The sequence below is a fragment of the Lissotriton vulgaris genome, chromosome 4_1 (genome assembly GCF_964263255.1).
Source record: "Lissotriton vulgaris chromosome 4_1, aLisVul1.2, whole genome shotgun sequence".
In the NCBI taxonomy this organism is placed as follows: Eukaryota; Metazoa; Chordata; class Amphibia; order Caudata; family Salamandridae; genus Lissotriton; species Lissotriton vulgaris.
Window position 1 is genome coordinate 1,605,845,058 of NC_141691.1, and position 23,481 is coordinate 1,605,868,538.

A 23,481-nucleotide genomic window follows, 5' to 3' on the forward strand; every position below is an offset into this window, starting at 1 on the left:
TAATGTAGAACTGTAAGCAGGGTCGGCTCCTCCGTGTGGGCGGAGCGTCGCCCCCACTGCTTTCTCGCAGTGCGAGAAACAGAAACAGAAAATGGTATTTTAAATACCATTTTATGTTTCTGCTTCTCGCACAGCGAGAAAGTAGTCGGGCATGCCTGGTTGGGGGCTGGTGCTTGTGCAGGAGTCCAGGGGAGGAGTGGGCTGCCCACTCTGAGTGCGCTGTTAGTTCGGCCCCAACTCTGACCAAACCAGTCATACACACTCTGCATTTTCTGCAGCCTACATAGAGAAAATGGCCTCCCCATAGATGCCTGTGGGGTCGGCGTCTTAGCCAAGCACAACACTGCCATTGCAATGTTGTGATTGGCTTTGGGGAGGGGAGGGAGGCTGCCTGCTTCCTGTATGGAGAGGCGAAAGGAGAGAGGAGATGCGACGCAGGACCGGATGAGATGGTAAGTTTAATAAAAAAATTCAATCACAAATTAACCATCCTATTTTCGCGACCCCCAGCCCCCCAACTTGAGAGTCATGCCAGCCGCGACTGACAATAAGCTGTATTTTTACTGTCATGTAAACAATGTATAAAATGCGCCTTTCAGGTCAGATGCTGCAATTCAACTTGAAATTGACATTCTAAAGTAACATTATGGACATTTAGATGAAAAATTACAACCCTGATAGACTTTCATTATATATGCTCATACATGAACTGATGGATAAACACATTCTGCAATGTTACTTGTGCAGAAGAAATACTACGCAGAAAGGTGTTTGGGGCCTACGTAAGAAGAGGGGAAATATTCAAGTGTTTAGGACTATCAATGAAGATCCTATGATGCAGAAGCAGGGTTGTGGTGATTTTCCCCTGCTCCCACCTTGTCTTGGTGGAATGATGTAGTCCATCAACTCAATCTTAATCACAATGTGGAAGCTTGCCTTTAGCTCAACTTTCCTCGGACAAACCTGGTTTCTGGATAGCTCTGAAGCGGTCTGCCTGTTTATAAAGGCTCAATGTTAAAGAGTCTCTGTATCTGCTTCAAAGCTCTGCATAGTAAAGACTCCTCCTGTAGATGTCATATTTTACCATGTACACTCCAATGCACAGTCCAAGATTTGACACTGCCCTCTTTTTTGTAGTTTCAAAGATTAGAAAGTTGCGTCAAAGATGACAACCCTTTTCCTTCCAAGAAACCAAGGTATCGAATTCTCTGCCATTAGAAGCTCATTCAGTCTCTAACTATTTAAATTGCTGAACTACAGAACTCTATATTGGGTTTACTTATGAAACAACGCCCTATGCGTAATCGTGTGCTCCGTAAATTCTATAAATAGTAGTAAGTAGAGGAATGTTGCTGAATACAAAGCACCTCTTCCAAAACCAATCACATTAAGAATGTTGTAAAAATAAATGGCCATACTGAAAGTGCCACAAATCTGAGATGTACAAAACTGGTTAGATAAGTCTTTGAAGGCTGAGTAAAGCATTGAAAAGGTAAAATAGGAGGTGCTATATGTGTTTCCATCCAACTATTTCATAAAACCGGATCTCTGTGATCTATCAACATCTTTTATGAATTCTACAGATTTTGCTTTAGGTGATGATGCTGCACATGATAAACACGGGCAGTTCCTAAATATAATTTTTTTGCTTTTGCTGTATAATCACAAAAATCTGATAACTGTTTATAAAACGTATTTGCAGCTGACCACATGGATTGTGAAAAATGATATTGGATTCCAAATTATTTTACTAACGGAAAAAAACATATGCATGTCATTCTGAAAGCAAGATGGAATAGTTCGATTTTGATCGTCCTGAGATTGTTTAACCACATTAACTACAGTAACATAGATGGATAGCACTGGAATTGCATTCAGAGATTTATTTGGTACACTTTACATCCACAAATCTTCACTGCATTATCATAATGGCAGTAATTATAATGCGAACAGTGTACATAATTGTCAGGACTTCAAGACCTCCCTTGGCCAATCCTCCATGCTCTTTTTTCTATTGTCATCTCAGAGAAGTACTAAGATAGTGGTGTTTCATCAGTGGATTAATCCACTTGGCTCTTGAGGCACGGTAACGACAACAAAAATGTGCAAAACAAATGTAAACATTTGGCTTTCATGTGAGACATATGAATAACAGTAAATGATGTATGATTTTACCGTAATTTACTGAAAACCCTCTACCTGACGTAATGATACAGAAAACTGGTATGAGGATTAATTGAACTGAGATACGATTTCCGACCAGTATAAACTTTCCAGTCACTACACATGATGCTGGTGTGTGGTTGCACTACATGTTCAACTTGCTAAGTTTATTGCACAGCTAAATAGGACCAATACTTGATAAAATTACTTTGATGTGGGAAACTAAGTTAATGATAACAAACTGTCATTTTGCAGTATATCCTTCAGTGTTGGCCTGAAGATGAAAGCTTCAGGATTAGTTTGAAGAAGAGTGCAAAATAAAATTAGGTTTAGGGCACTCTGGAGTACAGCAGAATGAAAATGTAGTTCAAATTATACGGATAGAATTAGCATTGCAATGGGAAATTGAAGGAATGATCGTGAAAAGGCATTTTCTACTGTAAAAGACCAGTAACACTAAAGTGGTCCAAAACTTCTTCGCCCTACAAGTTGACAAATAGCGTCTCACCCTGAAAAACTCTAAGTGCTGCAGAAAGGGAATCCCACTAAATTTTTTATTTAAGTGGACCACTACAGAGCTATATCCTTTCAAATGCTGCTTGTGCGTCTGCATCTGGAAGTCCTGACTATCTATATTTTTTATGGAGTCCAGTTCTGTGCAATTAATATATAACAACTGTCAAATGTGTCTAGGATGAAACACTTTTATTTAAAATTTCTGTACAGTTGTGACCAAATGCTTTGATTTACATAAGGTTCAGAGGCAGCCTAGAGAGAGTTTATAGCATTTTATGTGAGTGGCATAAGTTGGCATTTTCTGCATGTAGTATGAGGGAAATTGGAAGATTATTGAGGTGTGGGCATCCAGTTTGAGGTGATTTGGGGAGGGGGGAGGTTGTGAACGTCATTTATAATAAACCAATTCAACTGAACTGGTGCTAGGATGCAGCCCTGTTGCACACCGCATTCCACTTTCATCTCAACAGAGCTGGGCTTTATTATCATGGTGAAGTAATTTGAAGTTCTAGAAAAGACAAGACAGTTTAGTCTAAAAGCCACCAGAGTACAGAGTAATCATCTGGAAATAGAAAAGAGAACTTTTTTCCACTATTAATTTTTAGTATTTGTAGTATATATTCTGAAACCTTGCTCGGCTTCTTCATGACCAAACCTGAAATCTATCTTGCATGAGATTATAAAAAACACAGTTGATGGACAGAATGCAGAACAATGTCATACATTCACCCCAGTACAAGGATCTGGGCCTAAATCCAACGTTTTTTTGCACTCTACACCACCCTGGGTTAGACACTGGCTATATGCAAATCAGCTCTGACCCTGTGCCTCATGGGAACAGTCCAGTCCGAACTACCAAGCCAGGTCTTTCCCAGACCGGAATCAAGCATCCAAGGGCCGGTTTCTGGCTCTCAGCCTTCATCAGCCTGGATAGCTTGACTCCAGTGGTGTGGAGAGCCTGGGACTCACGTCTGAGTATACCCAGCACACTCGGGGTGAAAATTGCAAAAAACACAGTTGATGGACAGAATGTAGAACATTGTCATACATTCACCCCAGTACAAGGATCTGGGCCTAAATCCATCGTTTTTTTGCACTCCACACCACCCTGGGTTAGACACTGGCTATATGCAAATCAGCTCTGACCCTGTGCCTCATGGGAACAGTCCAGTCCGAACTACCAAGCCATGTCTTTCCCAGAGATTATAACCATTTTAGTATCAAGTGTTAGCTAGCTACATCAGAAGGGGAATTAGTCAACAATTACATACATTTGATGTATCATTTTTATTTAAAAGTCAGGATGAGTCCTGCTTCTCTCTATGAATAAGTGATATTCTTGGCAGAGCTGCCAACATTGGCATTGGCTTTGGCTCTTGTCCATCCCAAAGTTTTCCAGAATAGGATCAGTCAACTGATTATAGGTTTCACTTTGGCAAAAGCATTGACCAAATTGGAGCGTGAGATCTTACTGAAGCATGTTTATAATTATTAGAGGATTTTTGAATAAATGGGCGATGTTTCCTTTGTTCCTTGGCCTATTTCAGAAATGTGCGAATTTATCACATTTCATAACTGAGTGGTAATTTCAGATTTTGTGGAAGGGTTAGTAGTCTACTTTACAAATTTAAAAAACCTTTTTCAGACAGTTTTTAAATGAATCAATTTATGATCCAAGGAAGGACTGCTATTAAGATGGATTTCTTGTAGGTTCTTGCCTAGCACTTGGATATTTTGACACTAGAATATTAGGGACAATATCACCATATTCTTTCTGTGACTCTGAGAGATTCAAAGGAGGGTCTCACTATGACAAAGAAGTGGAGATCTTTTCAAGCCACGACAATCAATTGAAACCAGCGACTATCTCTCGGCATGGCCCCCACTGATTTTCTGTTCCAATAGTCAGAGGAGGAAACTTCTACTTTCTTAATATGTAAAGTTATTTTAAAACAAAATTACAGTTTTATACCTACCATTCTTGATACTCTTACAGATATCTGATATTCCTCCAGTGTGGTCAATGTGCCAGTGAGTTACAATGATTTCTTGGATTGCGGTGTTGAACTGGCTTAATGCTTGCTTTAAGCAGCCGATGTATTCTGGCACAGAGGGCTCTCCAGTGTCAATCAAAATTCTTCTAAATAAATTAAAATAAAATATATTTTACCACTGAACACCAAATCATCTGCTCTGTCAGCTATCATAATACCATTTGAAAAACATACAACCATTGTCCAAGGCCAATCAGCATGCTTTATGGGTTTTAGTGATTGTATTTAACCCGTTCCATGCTCTCCCTCCCTGGTGCTGCGAACAACCGTTGGCCGCGCAGCCCTACCCACCCATTAGAACGCCCACACTGCGGCAGAATTGCCACCGCAGTTAAGGCGTTAAAGTTTCATAGTGAATGACTTACAATGCTTCATTTATTTTTTGTTACATATGGGCTGAAATCTGTGCAGAAAGCAGTATCAGGACCTTACCAGAGATTTCATGCATCCAGCCGATGAAAAGGTGCTCTATATACACTGCACCACAGCGCTTTTTCGGATGCTGTGTGCAGCTCATGGTTGGGCATACTTACTAGCTGGACTTTTCTTACATCTCCTTGCTCATGGTCACATAAGAGTGGTGTTCTGCAAGTCCCTTGGAATACTGAACATTAAGGATGGCAGCAGTACTGGGGAGTTAAGCAAGGTGCTAAGGGCATCTTTGCTTGCCAAATGAATGCCCAGAATTCCCAGACAGGGATCTGGACAAACTTTATAACCAGGCCTTCCCAAGAGGGGGGTCTGTGTATGCGATGTTTTCTCAGGTTCTCAATCCAAGATGTAGTAGAATGATTTCTTGTGATTTCAGCTCCTGTTTGAAGCATATGTAAAGAAGGGTGATTACGAGAGGTAGACATTCTGGAATGCATTTGTTCACGACTAAATCACCCCGTGCTCGAACAGTTGAAAATTCTACTGGATGTTACTTCTGGATTTAAGCCTAATAATCAGGTTAGTTTGGTGCCTTGCTGATCACTTCACTGCTCATCTTCAATCAGAGCTACCAGATTGCCAAGGAGATTTTTATACGTTGTGTTTTTCCTCCTAAATGGAACCCTCTAGAGAGAACATTTGTCAACTTTAACATTACTGTTCTGTGCAGGGTGGCACAGTACCATTTCTTTGTGCAATCAAGAAGAGGACTCTGCAGACCTTCTCAGCATCCAGTCCTTGACATTTCTATAACTGAAGATTGATGAATATCTAATATAATGCATTTTTGTCTGGGTGCTTTGGTGAGGTTATCACTCAATGCTTCAAACCTTTCAGTGCTGGCACTAGATCATCTAGTTCGTTCTTTTGGATAAGAGATGTGGGTGATCAATCTGTGAATCTGGGAAATTGGTATTGAACTTTCTCCAATACAGATATCTATTGATCCTAGCTCATTTTTATTGATCAGCCATGTGAGTGCTGCTACCAGTCTTCCTCTCTCACTCACCATCTTCTGGCTACTAGCCATCCTAATGTTTCTGGACCTACGACACCAAGCATGCAAATAAACCTTCTAGGAGAAAGTTTGTTTCTTAAGGTTATAATCAAAAACCTATACTCCAGCCAAACAGCAAATTAGGACATGGATGTGACTTTTTGACGGAACTTCAGAGACTCCTTGTACAATTCAACATCACCATTCTTGGAGGCATGGTATCCAGATCTTGACATACCTGCGTATCTCAGGACACTTGATGCGCAATGCGCTAAAATGTATGAGTCCATCACTATAATGTCCCTTATACTCTTTGCCCTTACCCAACTGTGGCAACTCTTGTTCACAAGACAAGAAACTGAAGCATTTTTTCAGTGGCAAATAATAATATTCTAAGGGGAGCACAGTGTGTATTCACCATAGCCAACCTTTACACACTCCCCACCTGCATTTATCCTTTCTGCATTATTTGGATAGATCTTTATGGGATTCCGTGTTTCAGTATGGTCTATTAGAGCAGAAACCCTCTGGTAGAAAGGTAGAAACCAGAATAAAACTCAGTACTGAAACAAAGTTGCATAAACCATCCTGAGCACAATACAGTTCATTTCAGGGTTGAAACAGAGGTCTTGTTTATGGCCCCGTTGCATACTTTGAAGTGGATAAATAACACCATCCTAGAACTTGTTCCCGTACACTAGACATTTTCAGGCTGGAGTGCTTTGGAAGGCTAATTGTTCCTTGATGCTAAAGTATCATATTCACCGAAATTTACGGAACACAAGCGAAGATCTAGAAAGCCAAGTGATGTTTCTCTGGTCGGTCATTTAATGTCATTGGTAAATAGTTTCAAAAAACCTCTTTAAATGTAATACTCCAGTCATCACACAGTTGAAATTAATTCCACGCAGGAATCTCGGTGATAAATTGTCTGGTTAGTATGGTATAAAGATGGATGCTAAAACCAGATCAGAAAAGGAGCAAAAAATATACAATTTCCAGCAGATTTTTAAACCAGGATTAACAATGACCAAGTTCCATTTTCACTTTGGATGACCCTCTTTTATATCAAACGGATTCTCGTCGAATAACGGTCATTCCACTATAAGAATCACCCCAAAATCAATAAGAAAATAATGCCTCTCGTGAATGATGATTTATTGGTTATCTTAAAGTGCTCCTTAAAAACAGTATGGTCTCTGTAACATTTAATTCAGAAGTATCGAGGCCACTACAAAAAAATGATGTTTGCTCTAAACGATCAAATTAATGATTTACCAATCTCTCAACTGCCAGGTGCATGCAAATTTTGTAGAAAGTGACAGCTACACAAATCCAAAATTTTGCTTAGGCAAATCATCTGTGTGCACGTTTAAAGATAGACTATTAGACCGGTATGAGCACCTGAAAAGATTTAATGTTAGTCCTTAATGAACTGACACTTAAATACAGGCAGAGACGTTTGGACTTTAATCAGCAGTGTTCAACATCATTGAACATGATCTTTGGACTGAAAGATTTCACCAGTGCAGAATAAATGTGAAAACAATGAAAAATGGTAGCAGATAGAGAATCAATAGCTTTAGCACCTGGTGTTAGGCCTTGGAAAAGAGAGAAAGGAAAGGTCTTATGTGGAGTAGGTGGTTGTCAATGCAATGGAACCTACAATCAAGGAGGACAGAGAATTTGTAGATTGGCTCCAAGACACATTGACCCAGTCATTACAGAGCCAGGGTCAATTGTCAACCACATCGTGTTTCCAGAGATACAGTTTACAAAGCTGTCGAGCATATGTTTCTGTTCTCTGAATCGCCATTGGAGTATTGTTCACTCCTAAACTAGGCAATTACATTCATGTTATTAGTGCCTTTAAGCGATCCTGCTAGGATTATAGGAACATTAGCAACGATGCTGCTCTAACACAAAACCTGATCCAGAACACTGCAGCCAGGCTACGTGAAGGCCTGGAAAAATTGATCATAGCTCATCTATTCGGATTTCACTGTATCAAACGACTCAATTATCTAATTAAAATATTATGGTGATGTTCGTACAACATTGCAAACATCTGCTGCAGATATGAGATACTCAAATTTGACAATTTTGGAACTCCATCAACCAATAACATTTCTTAGAAATGGATTGTGTGCATGCCTCTTCACAAGGGGACTTTTCCTTGGGATATCCTTTTAAATAGTTAGGAATGGATATCCACAGATAGACTGGCCGCTTCTACTCTAACAGACCATTTGTTCATCCTGTACCTCCTGTGGCATCATTCATGTGTGTAGGAAAACGGGGTGAATGAAAAGCAGAGATTTTGGTAAGTGGCCATCAGGAGATGTGATATGAATCCTGGCATCTCCATTTGACTGACTTGTGTGATCCTAGGAAGATTTCACAGTGCTTTATTGCTGCCACCAAGAAGTAGTCCTGTTTACTGTGTGTGCAAATTAAGAATATTAATTAAGGGTCAACAATCTTTTAGCCACTGAGGGCCAAATTACGTTGTTGGGCGGGGTTGCGATCTCCGGACTAACCAACCTCTGTTCGGCGGCCCGACACCACAATTACAATGCGACAGCACATGGTGTGGTCGCATACTCTAATTTGTCTATGGGAACTTGTGCTGCGGCCGTAAGCCGGCCTTAGCACAAGCTCCCATGGACAAATGTGAGAATCTGTACATCCCTGCACGGTGTGAGGTGCCTGCCACAAGGTGCAGGCATCAACAGGAGGGCACTATAGGTGTCCCCTCAGCCCCCAACTGGAGGCCGCAGTATAAAGAGAGCCCTGCTAGGGGTCCCCAATGTTGCTTTCCGACAGGATTTCCTTGTCGGAAAGCCCAACATGGAAAGTCTGTCAGAAACCGACATCGTAATCTCTAAGGCGGAAATGCTGTCCAATGGGAATACATGCCGGTCTCCGACTGCCCGACGGGATCCTTGACTGCCTGCATCGTAAAACGCCGGTTGAAATTGAACCCGCAATGAGGCTCGGAAATCACTTTGACTCTCATTGCAATAAGGGCCTAAGCAGACAAAAAAATAAGAAGAGCATGTTCAAGAATTAATGTACAGGGGAAGTTTACAAATGATTTGTAATAGAGGATGACACAGCAAATTTTGCAAATCAAATCCAATTTGACCTCTCCATGTTCTTTTCAGTGTGGAGAACACAAGAATAGGTGCAGACAATGTCAGGTTTGTGTCTTTGTTTCTTTTCCACGTGGGATTGACAAAGGCAGTTCTGGTACAGTGTTTTTCTCAGTTTTGTGGTTTGTGCTGGGCTTTATTCTGCATTGTCCCTACAGCGGCTTCTACACTCTGAGGATAGTAAAACCTGGATAGAAATCACAAATGTTTAGGTCTTGCCTGTCTCTTCGAGACATGCTGTATTCACGATATTTTTTTTTTTTATATAAGGAGTTAGGTCCTGGGGCATGCAGTTGTTTGGACCATTATTAAATGCTTATACACAACATTACCATCTGCACATTTCTTTTATGTCTCGAATTTGAGCACTACAAACCGATATCCATTGAGTTTGTAAGGTATACTTTATTCATACCTGTTTCATTTCATTATTTTTTCATTGTTTTCATTTTCTTAAATATCTAAGAAAGAACACTGTACGTATTTACACACAAGTATACAATACAAATCAACATATATATATACCAAAATTTCAACATTACATAGAAACAATTCATCAAATTTCATCAACAGACATCAATTTCTAAGAGGTGTTCTGTAGAAACACCAAGTAACAAAGCTACGTCACATTACACTATTTCATCCATTACAAATTAATGTAGGAAAAAAGAAAGACAACAAAGAGTACAACCTAATCCAAAATTGATGTAATAATTATTTTGCCACATTTTAAAGCTACTAATTCTATATTTGGACATAGCTATTTGATTGTACTGTCTTGGGTAGGGTGGAATTACCATATCTTCTGCAGGGTGCAGTACCATATGTGACCAAAAGAGGTCTGCAGTGCTGGTGCCTTGCTCACTAGGGACCTCTAGGAGCAGTTTGTGGTACTGCACCGAGACATGCAGTGCTGGTGCATTGCTCACTAGAGACCTCTAGGAGCAGCTTGCAGTACTGCGCCTAGACATGCAGTGCTGGTGCCTTGCTCACTAGGGACCTCTAGGGGCAGCTTGCAGTACTGCACCGAGACATGCAGTGCTGGTGCATTGCTCACTAGGGACCTCTAGGAGCAGCTTGCAGTACTGCACCTAGACATGCAGTGCTGGTGCCTTGCTCACTAGGGACCTCTAGGGGCAGCTTGCGGTACTGCACCAAGACATGCAGTGCTGGTGCCTTGCTCACTAGGGACCTCTAGGAGCAGCTTGCAGTACTGCACCTAGACATGCAATGCCGGTGCCTTGCTCTCCAGGAGCAGCTTGTGGTACTGCACCAAGACATGTAATGCTGATGCCTTGCTCACTAGGTACCTCTAAGAGCAGCATGTGGTACTGCACTGAGGCATACAATGCAGGTTCCTGGCTCACTACGCATGCATTTTCAATACACTAGGTCTCACATTACTGCAAGTATGAGCTTTTGGCGTTGTATTATTATTTGCAACGCCAATACCTCAAACTATCAGAAATGCAAGACCTGTTGCATTACAAATGCTTGTTGTCAATGGCCTTTGTGTCTCCCCAGTCAGCTGTGCACACGTTTAAATGACCTTTCTTTACCCAGTCTTTTCTTTCCCAGCAGCATTCGGGTTGCAGGGAATGTTTGGTGTGCCAGAATTCACCCTGCAGCCTCACATTAATGTGCTGCTGTTTCTTATTGATACTTGTCCGTGGTACAGGTGTTACTGCCTCTTCCTTTCTGTGTGTGTGTGTGTGTGAAGGACGAGCCTAGAAATCACAGTGATTCAGACATGAAGCCACATGTGCAGCTTCCCACTGCAGAAACTCTTCAAGGACTAATCAATCTTCTCGCACCATTGAGCAAAGGAATACTTCAGCACATCTGCGGGTGAGAGGTTAATTTCACAGGTGTTTAACCGGAAATGCGGGTGACTTAACTGGTCTGCTATATTAGCTGTCAGGGTAAGCCCCAGGGGGTTTCTTCTCAAAGCCATTATTATTGGTCACAGGGATGCTGTAAGATTTCTTTGGCTACTTTTTGGTAAATCTTTAAATATGCATCGTTTTAATAATAGCAATTGTTTCTCATTATACTTATTATTGCTGTACTGTATTATTATAACATCTATAATCCAATAAACTTAATTTTAAACTTAAAAAAATAATTCATTTGCTACCAAGTTTAAATTGCACACACACCTGGATATGTCCTTTGATTAGCCAGCCTCTATACCTTGCCATCCCAACAGTCAAACTAACTAAGGAGGTGTGAAGTGTTCTCTGTGCCTACATCAAAACTATGAACAGTGCATGCATTTTCTTGTAGAAAAAAATCAATTTTCTGACACCAGTGCTTAACTTGTAAAGCATAAAATAATAATAAGTGCCAGGGCCCTCGTCAGGAGGGTAATTCCACTTTCACCATTTGTATTTACTGTCAGCACTGACAAGAACAGTGACAGCACAACTACTAACCATTACACTCCTACAAGTGGGACAATTCTGACTATTCCAACTGTTCAAAGCTATAAGAATGGCTTTGGCGGTGATACAGCAGAGGTTTTCCTCTTACAAAATTGTGTCAAATTAGAAAGAAATTAATCATGACAAAAAGGTGTGTTAAGCTCCATGTTTCTGGAAAATGACAAAATGCAACTTTGATTTAGATACTGCATCGTAAAAGCATGTACAATGCTAGAATGAGTCTAAATCATATTTATGTTTACTTAACAGATGTGAATTATTAACACTTTAATAATTACGCTCTTGTTATCAGAAAATGCAATAATTGCGTGTCTCTGAGCATTACATGCAACATCAAAATATTCCGTGCGTTAGAATTAAATAGCATTTTATGTGCAATGTGTACACTGAAATTGACAAAAGAAAAGTAGGCGCTTCACGAGTTTTAGGTGTAATAACTTCTGTGAAACCTTTATCAAACATACTTATGAATGTATGTGCGCCTTAATAACATATATACAAAGAAAATATCTATGTACTATTTCGATTTATGTGAAATGTAAATCCGTATTTGTAAAGCGCGAACTACTCACCCTTACGGGTCTCACACGCTGGGGGCCGTCGTGGAAATTAAGTGAGCTTTTGCCCAGTCACATGGTGCCCAGCTACCGCTGGGGATCGAACCGTGAACCCTGCACTCCGAAGTCAGCTGCCTTGGCCGCTGTACCACACCTCTCCACTACGTGCAACAGTGGCAATTCGAACAATTTTATGAGTACCTTATACTTACATGAAATAATTATGTTATGATTGAAATGTTTATTAATTCATTTATAGTGAAATTAATTTATGCTATGTGATTGGAGATTCAATATTTTGGCACAATAGCATCATGATTGAGCTCAATTTCATGTAGGCCTCTGTTCTTGCTTCTTTTCCTAAACTTGAACTCATGAACTGAATAGTCAGAAGTCTACGGGAACTTTTCGCAGAGTTGCAACTTGTGCTCTTAGTTTCGAGAAACGATTGCTTCCTTTGACATTTGAAGAATAGCTTGAACGTACTTGCAACAAAACTGTTACATATTAGAACAGATGCTTGGGAATGAACCATCGAAAGTTTTGAGAGCATGACCTCCCTTACTCTCGGAGTATTTCATTGTTCATTGGACACTGAGTATCAATTTCGAATTCTGTTTTTCCAAGCTGGAAATAATTTGACAGCCATCCACTATCGTTTGGTTGGTCTTCCGTTTTTAATGAAAAGTTGTATACCGCTCAAGCAAACTCAAGTCCTGATGATGACCGTACAGAAATACAGCGGTCGAAACGCCGTCAAAGCTTTTTGTGGCCATAATTTTTTTATTTGAAGGGTACATTATTTCAGTTTGTGCTGTTTCTTTATACATGTAATGTCCTTTTGTTAAGTCACTGGTTTCGTTTAGGACGGGTTTTTTGTATACCAACACTCTGTTTTGAGCGTAATTGTTCTTTTTAAACTTTTCTAAATATGTAATAAATTATGTTTTTGGAAATTTTAACCAATTCTCGTTGAATTTATGATCTTATAGGCTTCTTTTCCCTCCTTTTTCTCCCTCTCCCCCCTTTTCCCTTTTTATTTTTAATTTGTATACATCAAGTTGCACAATTCATGTAACTTTTATTCCTGAACCTTCTGTTGAGTGTATCGATTGTCTGTCCCTGGTTCAGAGTTGTTGGACTGCCCCTGTAGTTTTTGAATGCCAGATAAGATGAGGCAGAGCACTATGAAGGTTCATTTGACTCACAGGTTATCGACTGGCAACATTGTTTCGACTCCTTCGCTTCTCATACCAATTTACACTGGTACTTTGATCCCTTACCTTCTATTTTCCCATGTTAGTTAACTCGGTATCTTAGGGATTTCCTTTCCCGGATTTGCTGAGTCCTTCTTATTAAACCAGTGTATTGAACTATTGATTTGGACCCCACTTCAGTGTGTTATTGTTTTTAGCACAATCTGTTTTCCTAATGTTGCAACTCTACTTCGGTTTCCAGGCAATGTTCCTGGTTTGTGTGGGGGGCTATTTACAGTGCGGCTCCTCACTACAATGAGTAAGCATTCCCTGTTTTGAGTTACTCTCTAGTACTTGTACATCCCCTTTTTAACAAATCAAAAAGAGTATCCCCCCTATATCGGAGGAGTTTTGTTTTTACAATAGAAAAAAAATTACTCCCCTCTAAGCTAATCGGACCCCCACCTAAAATGTCAATATTAAATAACTATAACTGCATTTGCTGTGTATCACAAAAATACACATCTGTACGTCTATTGGAGGTAATGTGGTGATTTGGAGTTATGTAAGGGTTTTTCACTTAGGTGGATAAAAGATTTGTTCGTGTATCAGGATGAGGACAGTTTTGTTTGATTTTCTTATGCAGGGCAGACTATCAGGACGTGTCGACTAAATGAGGCTCGGTGTGTGAGATGGTGTTGGGAAGGAGGCAGAAGAGGGTTTGTGCAACGGTGTACAGGGTGAGTTTTGTTTAAAAATATCATTGTCATTTCAATTGGTTTCCATAACCCTTCGGGAGCAGGGGAGGGGCTGTGACACAGGAAAAATTTAGAAAGTTCAGGGATGGCCTATGGATTGTACCAAATGACAGTTTAAATGGACCACGGTTAAAGTAAAATAGTTTAGCATTGCTTCACTTGTGTGCTTCTCACAAGAGATTGAATTAGGTTGATAGTGTTGGTGCTAAAGAAGCTGGCTGTTGACAAGAAGCACAAACAAAGGATTTGGGAGGGGCGCTGGAGGCCAAATCAGTCTGGGGATAGTCTGTGTGGGCAGGCATTTAAAGGAGTTGAAGGATGGTGTAATTTTGTTGATGACAGCAAGCCTGTCATCATTTTTATTGAGATGACTTTATCAAAGATGAAGGGCACACCATGTTCTTATCACAGAAGATTGAGGTTATGTATGGTATGTGGTGATGGATACTAGTTCTGAGCAGAGCGAGAGCCAATAAACACAAGTTAGATGGAAGCCGTGGAGGTAGATTTGTAGTTGTATTCATTTAAACTTATGTGGATGAGATTTTAGGAATGTAATATTTGGATTTGCTTGGGCAAGTGTTCTGACTATTGTTCCTACCAGACTCACTCTGCTTTTGTCCATCCTTTGCTGTAGTATACAGGGAAACCGGTGTATTATGGTACAAAATAGTCAAAGACCAAGAACAAACATGAAAGATCAATCCTCCTCTTATTGTGTACAAGCGTTCAAGGTATCCGTGATGACAAGGATTTTAAAGACCACTTTTGCACAAAAAAGAATGTATTAATGCAGAGGAAAGCAGAAAGACTATTGAGGCTTTAGGGTGAAGCCTGATGTTCGGATTGGCCACACCCACCCCATTATTTTATGAAAAAGAGTCTAGCTGCCCCCGGGGGCATATTGTAAGCTATCCCTCCCAACCGCCCCCTTGGGGCATGGGATAGAAAGACTGGATTGTTTTGGGGCAGCTCCCTCCCATATATTTTTTTTAATTTTGACTGGTGTCTAGTGGGTTTTCTGCCCTCTGGCTTAGATCGAGTGTAATCACCTCCAGCCAGCCCCGGGGAGGGGCAGAAAGACTAAAATTTAAATTATGAGGGGGCTTGTGACAGAAGCGCAAGCCATTCATTCCCTAAGGCACAGATTTCCAAACTGTGTGGCGCGACACATTACCGTGTCGCGCCCCATGCGTAGGCGTGTCGCGCGATGCAATGACGTCAAGGGCTATTAACTGGGTCCGTGCGCTCGAGTCACAGACACACTTTCAGTGAGCTGAATCACAATCATAAAGCAGATTATTTGCTAGGAGACTGTACCTCAGACAAAACATCACTCGAGAGCCCCGCTTCTGATAAAGGTCACTTTTGTTTGCCTCGGTTAATGTAGGAGTTGTTTGTCTCGTACAGGGCAGAACCTACTTTATTACAAATCCCCTGTAGAAGCATTACAGGATCAGCAGCTAAACCACAGGAAGAAGACGGATATAAACCCAGAGGAAACACCAACGGAGCTCTGGCCATTTAATGAAAAATGCTCACAGTGCCACAAAAGCGCAACTCACAAACGAGAACAAACAGGCTTCTACGACGGAGCGAGACTGCGCCTGCTGGGCTGATCGAGAAAAGTGTTGAATATGCTCTCAGGAAGGACGCTGTGTGATGGTGATCTGATCGCGTGCTGGTGGCGGGGATCTCTGTCCAATGGGATGCTATTATGTTCTGAGTGGGGTGAAGTGAAGAAGACCACAGCGGAAATTCTTAAAACGTTCATGTTCTGTGCCGTGTAGGGGACCTCGTTTGCAAACAAAGCATCAATTGGCATCAATCACATGACTTGAGACACAAGACGCCAAAATCCATTGGGAATGCCACCCAGAGTAGTCTCCCGACGGATGCACAGCAAAATTAATTAATACCCCTGATGCACACACACACTGCACACCCAGGGGATATTTAGGGGTAAAAAAAGGTGCCCACGGCATGAGCCTCAGGATATGCAGTCATTTACACCCACTGATGGAACTTAATGTGGAAAATCCACAAGTATTCAAGTTTCATAGCTGTAAATTCAGAGTTGCTTTATAGGCAGTGCTTAAAATGGAACAATAGGACTGCAGGTACTGTGTATCAGAGTACCTGCTTGTTTCTGAGAAGTGCTGGTACTCTCCAATTAAAAGTATTACCTCTTGAGAAACGCAGGTACTCTCCCTCTGAAAATAAAACAAGCATTGGCATAGCCAATAGGTATTTACCACACATTTCCACTGGTTACGTTTATGCAGGTTTGACCTGCTAAAATTTACCAGGAGAAAAGTGTACAAGGTATAGTATTCACCCGATACGAATTCCAATGTGTGCGGAAACGAGAGATACCACACATATCAGAAGTAACCAAACCACGAGTAATATGGCGTGCGTCTAGTACTAGAGGTGGTGAGATTGTAGCCAAACAGTGTGGGCCAGACTACACGGATGTTATTTCTTTCTCTCTCTCTCTTTGTATAAACTCTGGGGCTCATTAACAAGCCCTGTGCGCTGCTGGCAAACTAGAGTCAAAGGTATCAGAGCGCTTTACATGAGCACCAGTTGTGTTACAGACGAACACTTGCATTTTTGTGTGTGTGGGTGTGTGTGGAGTTGTGTGGGGATGTGTAGGTGGGGGTGTGTGTGGGGGGGTGAGGTGTGTGGGGTGAGGTGTGTGGGGTGGTATGTGGGTGTGTGTGTGGGGGGTTGTGTGTGGGGTTGTGTGTGGGGGGTGTGGTCTGTGTGTGGGTGTGTGGTGTGTGGGGTTGTGTGTGTGGGGGGTTGTGTGTGGGGGTGGGGTGTGTGGTGTGAGTGTGGGATGTGTGTGTGGGGTTGTGTGGGATGTGTGTGTGGGGTTGTGTGGGGGGGGTGAGGTGTGTGGGGTTGTGTGGGGGGGTGAGGTGTGTGGGGTTGTGTGTGTGGGGGGGGGTTGTGTGTCTGTGGGGTGGTGTGTGTGGGGTTGTGTGTGGGTTGGGGTGTGTGGGGCCCGAACCCACCATAGGTGGTTCGAGCTCGCTGCGCTTCCTCGCGTTACCGTGACCCTGAACATTTTTTCACGAAAAGGTGTGTCACCAACATGAAAAGTTTGGAAAGTTGTGCCCTAAGGGGCTGCTTCCTCATATCCCTGGTGCTCCCGTAACACTGCAGACACTTTTTGACAGCCCATCATTTTAAAAAAGACAAAAAAGGTACAATTCTCGCCACCATCATTCCATAGCTCGTCTTGGTGGACATGCTCCAGCGCTGCAAATTATCTTTTTTCAAACTTTGAGATTTTATTTTCTGCGATTTAATTTTAAAGAATTTGCTAAAAAATGAGCTGGAACGGTTGAACACCTATCGAATTTATCTGCATTGTCTCGGACAAATAAACCAGCACCTACATAAAACATGTTTAAAATGTGCAACCTCTGCCAGCTGTGCCACTACACAGCTTAGGGTGAAAAAATACAATGTGAAATTCGCAAGTTTTTATGAAAACCATTTCTACCATTAATTGATTGTGCCTTTTTCCAGAGAATGTAACCTAATTTGGACCTCCTGTCACGTAATTCCAGTGGCCCTTCATATGTAAATGTAAATGTATGTATACTTGTAAAGCGCACTATCACCTGAAAGGTATCTTGGCGCTGTATACCGCTGTGGAACCCTTCCTGGCTTTCCCTGTGAGATGCCCCCTTACTGGGCACCTCCAAGGTGAGGCCAGGCATCCTAGCGCTTTCGGGGCCGTTGTGGAGATGAAGCAAGCTATTGCCCAGAGTTGAAGAGTGGGACCCATGATTAGAGTAGGCACCTAGGCGAGAATTATCAAGTCCGTGGACATTGAGCCCAAGACTCTGCCGCGTCGGGAATTGAACCCTGGTCCCAGACTTTTGCCTCAGGGTCTGCTGCTCTATTCGTTGAGCCACACTTCTCCGCATATGGGCAATGGCTCTGGAAAAAGCATCATAGCGGGGCTCCAGTTTTAACTGCACAGAAAGCTCTGCTGTGCATAGTCCAGCACACAAATAATAATATCTCATTTCGAGCACACCAACCCTCTGCTGAGTAACTCACGGTTTGTGTTCTGCCGATGGTCTTGGCAAAGATTTCACCCCTTCAGTATGAGTCTAACACCCAAATATAGCACTAATCAACTGAAAGGTGACAAGCCAATCTTTGTGAAGGGCCCACCGCTGTGTGGCCAACAGGTGTTGCTGCATTTTAAGTAACTAACTTTGTGAGCTACAAAACATTTTTTTTGTTTAAAGTGAAAACTATACAGCAACAATGAAATATGTGGCAAATTCAAGAGTATGCGGAAAACGCCACAGCACTGCATAGTTCCAGTGGCCCTGGCCATATGTAAAGACATTGCAAGAGGAAGGATTCAGTTCACATCTCACACTTAACAAAAACATTTAGACATTTTAAGCTCGATCAGAACTTTTACTTGGCAACACATAACAGAAGTGAGAATTTGTTTTTAACGGAGTATGAGACACACTCACAAGGTAGTCAGTAGATGACTTGTTATGGTGGCTTCCTAGGAACACAGAGAGTAACAATGGCACAGGGGCAGGCTTGTGGAGGTCGCTGCTCCAGACTCCATAGTACTTCCATATTTTAAAAGACACCTGCTCAGACCTTGGGACAGCCAGATAACACCACAGGTTCCTTGAAGAGGGGCACCGAGTGGTTCCTTGACAGTTATGGTTCTCTGCCTGGGATTCTCGATCACTGCCACCCCTACCCACATACCGCCACCAAAAGAGTGCGGTATTTCACTGCAATTAATTTTTTTACATAACAAGCCGAACAATTATACTGAGACTCTTGTGTAATTGGTGCTCTGACATGAGCACTACCTGAGAACTCTGCATTCAGAGTAAAGGGGGGCGAGTTTGTGCACACGACATGAAACATAGCGCTTTAGTATAGAGCCCTCAGAATATCACTCAGGAGGGCATGTATGATTAAAAGAATAAGAACTAAATACAACATCCAATACCAATCAATGTCCAGCCAGTGCTTTTACTTATAAAATAAAGAGTACCTTACTTCTAACACAACACTGTACATAATCAGAATGCGCTTCAATTGCCACACTAAGATCACATGTTTGGGAGGCAGCCTAGGCTTCTCCTCTAACCTATTAAGCAGTCTGCTCCTCATGCAAGCGTGCCTCTCTGAAGTGGCCAGCCAGCTCCTGCCTTCACGGTAGGCACATGACTGCTTTCCTCTGGCAGAAGGTTGAACTTCCGGAGTCTTAGGTCCCAAACCTGGCAAAGTTTGTTTCTGCTCCATTCGTACACTGTTTGCAGACAAGAGTTTGTTTAGAACACTTGACCACTCTGGGATCGGTTTCAGTCTGTCCAGGACCATTGCTTATTCTTCCCAGACAGGTCCAGTCACAGTTGGTCTTGCAGTGTCAGGAGACCCCAGATTCAACTCACTATTCTTCTGTTAAGGGAAACCCAAAACAAAGGCACAAAAGAAGTAGAGGCTTCCCCACTTGATCAGGTGTGTGTTACACTTCGGAAAGAATGAAGCAGCAAGGGGGTAAAAACATTTTCTGCACTACGGAGAGAACCTTTTTTCTACTTTCCTGCATGCCCTCATACCTGGTCCATTTCGATGGATCTCAGAAGTACTGGGGAAAATATCTGCAATTAATTTGCGGTCTTGGGTGCTCTTAAACCTCCCCACCCCCCTTTGTAGGTCCACTCCAATGATCAAAATCAAAGTGGATTTGTATCTGGCCAAACCTAGATTGAACAAACACTCCACACAGTCTACAATACACATATGGGTTACACACGTCATCATGGTATCACCTGGGCAGGGTGACGGACCCATTCACAAGTGACTGTGATCCCACTTTAAACGATAGGCCATTTGGAAATTCTTGCTAGCATATGGCAGGTAGAAATGCCCATCATGCCACTATAATTTACTGCAGTCAACGGTGTCCATCCCATATAGCTCGATGACTTTATGGTAGTCTAGCTCAGTGAAGGAGCTATGTATTCTCTGTCAAAGAATTCCCCCCCACCCTGTGCATATGTGTGACTGTAGTGGGGAGAGGGTCAAAGATAACATTTTCAATGGGGAAACAGAGGCATGCCCCCTAAAGCTAAACAATAGACTTTTGCCACCCCACTCTGAATTTCTTAGAAACTAAGCCCTCTGTTCATCCATTTAATGCTTTAGACTTCTAAATACTAGCACTCTGTTAAGGTTGATTGGGATGGGGTTGGGGGGAATCAGAGGTGTGGCGTGTACGGGTGACAGAACCGTCAGATGTGTTTAAGAGGCCCATGCTGAAAGCAGCCACAACAATGGCCTGAGGGCAGGCTGCTGTTATCTCATTATTTTAGCCACTAACTTTGCTTTTTAAAAACGGTCATCCTGCAGCTGCCTGCTCCTAAAGGCTACTATGAACACATGTAGACAGTCTCCTCGGAGGTCTGAGTCCAAACCTCACCACTATCAGGACAGCTATCCATGACATATGTGAATCTCAGGAAGTAAAAGAAACCTTGTGACAAGTACTGCATCTCCCCTTGAAAATAAGGAACCAAGCTGTCTAGAGTATCCACTTTTTTAGTTCGAGTTTAACAACTATGGCTTGCTAGTTGATGGGGATGTGGAGTAGAAGACACCGTTCAGGCAGCACGAGTCATTCATAATAATTAAAATGCCCAATCAGTATTATACTTTTTAAAGAAAATCTATGGGCTCCTTCGGAGTATAATTCTAAAACAGTTGTGGTAACAGTGCATCCTCAATTGTTGATTACAGTATTCTGGGGGTACACAATTACTACAGCATTCTGAGTGGTGCACCTTTTGCATGTTTTCACCCATTCTGAAGCATCCAACTCAGAAATGAGTTTGTGCCGGAGCCACTCTAGGCGATTGTGTCAGATGAGACCCAATAGGCTTTTCTTATTAATTAAGGAGGGCATGGGAGACGTCCATAGCCTTCGCCACTTTTTAGAAGATGTCTTGAGGGCCAGGAGAGGTGGGGAAGCTTTCAGGGAGGTGGGAGCTTTTCTCAGGCTTGAAAGATTTCGGCAAGAAACAGTACCAGAATTTAGATGTCTACTGTAGCAGTGGAATTTAGCTCGAATACAAAGATAACACCTGGAACAGCTTCCCCAAGCACCTCCGGATCCTAACCTCACTTCTAAATGGCCAAGACCTGGCAGTTCTAACAAGCACTGGGACCTGCAAGGGTCTGGATGCCCCATTGGGTGATTAGCCGCGCTTTAAAAAATGCTGATTGAACGGAAGTTTAGATTTGAACACCATTCTAGGAAAGTTAATCTTCATTTTAGGTGTGTCACAGCTCCATGGCAACAAGCTACAGGGGAGTGGTATTTCTCAAGGTGTAGAATGACCAATCACCACCTTTTGTTGGGGGCAGGGTCTCTCAACAGAAGCATAAATCATATGAATAGGGTTTGGTTATGCCGTGTAATACTTTATGTATATATGTTGCCTTAGCCCAGTCTTTGGGCCACTGTACTGATGAGGTGTGGTTCCATGCTGGCCTGCTATAGCTGGCTTTGCTTGAGGGGAGTACAACAAGGATACTTTCAACTCGTTTCTCTCGGGTGAGAATTCGGCCAAATGGTCGAAATAAGCTCTACAGAAGATGTTATTCGGGTGGGGAGCTCTGGAGGGTCAACAGGAGCAGAGCACAAGGATAGGTCATTAGAAGACAGCAACAACACGGACTACTTCTAAAACTCCATGGAGTCCGATGAAGTATTCAACACCACAACCCAGAGACACCACCAGCTTGTGTATCCAAACACTCATGTACACAACATACAATCCAGGGAACTGTCATTCCATACTATTATGATGTACCAGGAAAGAGACCAGAAGAAGGCTCTCCAAATGATCAGGCAAAAAAATAACAGTTTTTGTTGCCAACCATAATAATCAGCTGTTTTCATACAGTACCGGCATAAACCAATGTTCCACCCTGAGCAAACTTTAACATGAGTAAGAGTCCTCGTTCAGTATTAGAAGTGAAAGTAATTGTATTCCATATAATTGTTACGGTATCTTCACTGTTGAACTCATTTCCAAATCATAAATTATAGGTTCTCAATATTCCATAAGAAGCAGCCTCCTCAGACTTTCACGGTCTTGCTCTAATGAGATTTCTGTTTAGTTGCAGACAAGTCTTGATGAAAGCACAAAACTCTCAAAAAGCAGACAACACGTGTTTCGTCATGTGCCTCTAGGCACGAATAGACTTCTTCGGGGCTTGGTAATTTATCCCAATGGATCCAACTATTATACAGAAAACAATCATAAATTAAATGAAATATTCTCAGCAAACCTTTCAATGTTAATCAAGTTTAACTGGTGGTATCCAAGTACGTAGTAACCTCAGTGGTAATCAAAGTCCAAATGTGTAGTAGCATTCGTACGTATCTACGGCTAATTCAGTCACGTGTTCATGACCTGGATTTCACTGACTCCCCAGCGTGCACCGACTCTGTCCCAAGAGGCGTTTCCTGGGGGGGAAACAGTTTCAGTACTAGCTTACGTGGCTAAACCATGGGGAAAACTAAACAGCTACTGCTCACTTGCAGTTATGCGATGGTAGCACTACTGCCTGATGTTTCTCAAGAGATAATCAGTCAGGCTATGGAAGTGAGGCACTCTAATCGATGACCACAGGAAGCTGGTGAGATGGCAGTGTTTTAATTAAACAGTCATTAATAGTTGTTCTGCACCTCTATTCAGGTATGCCCGACAGACCTATTGCAATTTAAAGAAAATCATTACAATATGTTCAAATGTATTTTTTTTGTTGCTTAGGCTAACTAGGCCTCACCGCCATTTTATTCTAAATGGACACCAACATGATGTTCATTTTGTGTTTCATACTAGAAACTACCAGGATGAGGATGGTTTAACTCCGTATTATGCTGTTTTTGTATTGCTCACAGAAGGAATCCCCTTTGCTAAATTCTCGATGGTTCTTCCTGCCAGCATTCATTTACAATGGTTTTCTGTCTATGTATGTCGTTTTTTGTCCGAAAGATATTAGGTGTGTGGTGCAAATCAATATTCATGTATTTGATTAGTGCCTAGTTGATAGGGTTTAGTGAAGCAGTGATTATGCAATGCCGACTTTGCAGTTTTAATAATTTCTATGCAATAAAACTGTATATA

At 42.0% G+C, this 23,481-nt stretch overlaps 1 protein-coding gene across 1 annotated transcript in view; it reads right to left on the reverse strand.

The window, feature by feature from the left end:
* LACTB2 (lactamase beta 2) overlaps positions 1-23,481 on the reverse strand; it is a 191,315-nt gene that overhangs the window by 155,110 nt on the left and 12,724 nt on the right. The window contains exon 2 of the mRNA XM_086965862.1: positions 4,656-4,819. Coding sequence (XP_086821988.1) covers positions 4,656-4,819 — 164 coding nt within the window. The remainder of the gene's footprint in view (positions 1-4,655; positions 4,820-23,481) is intronic.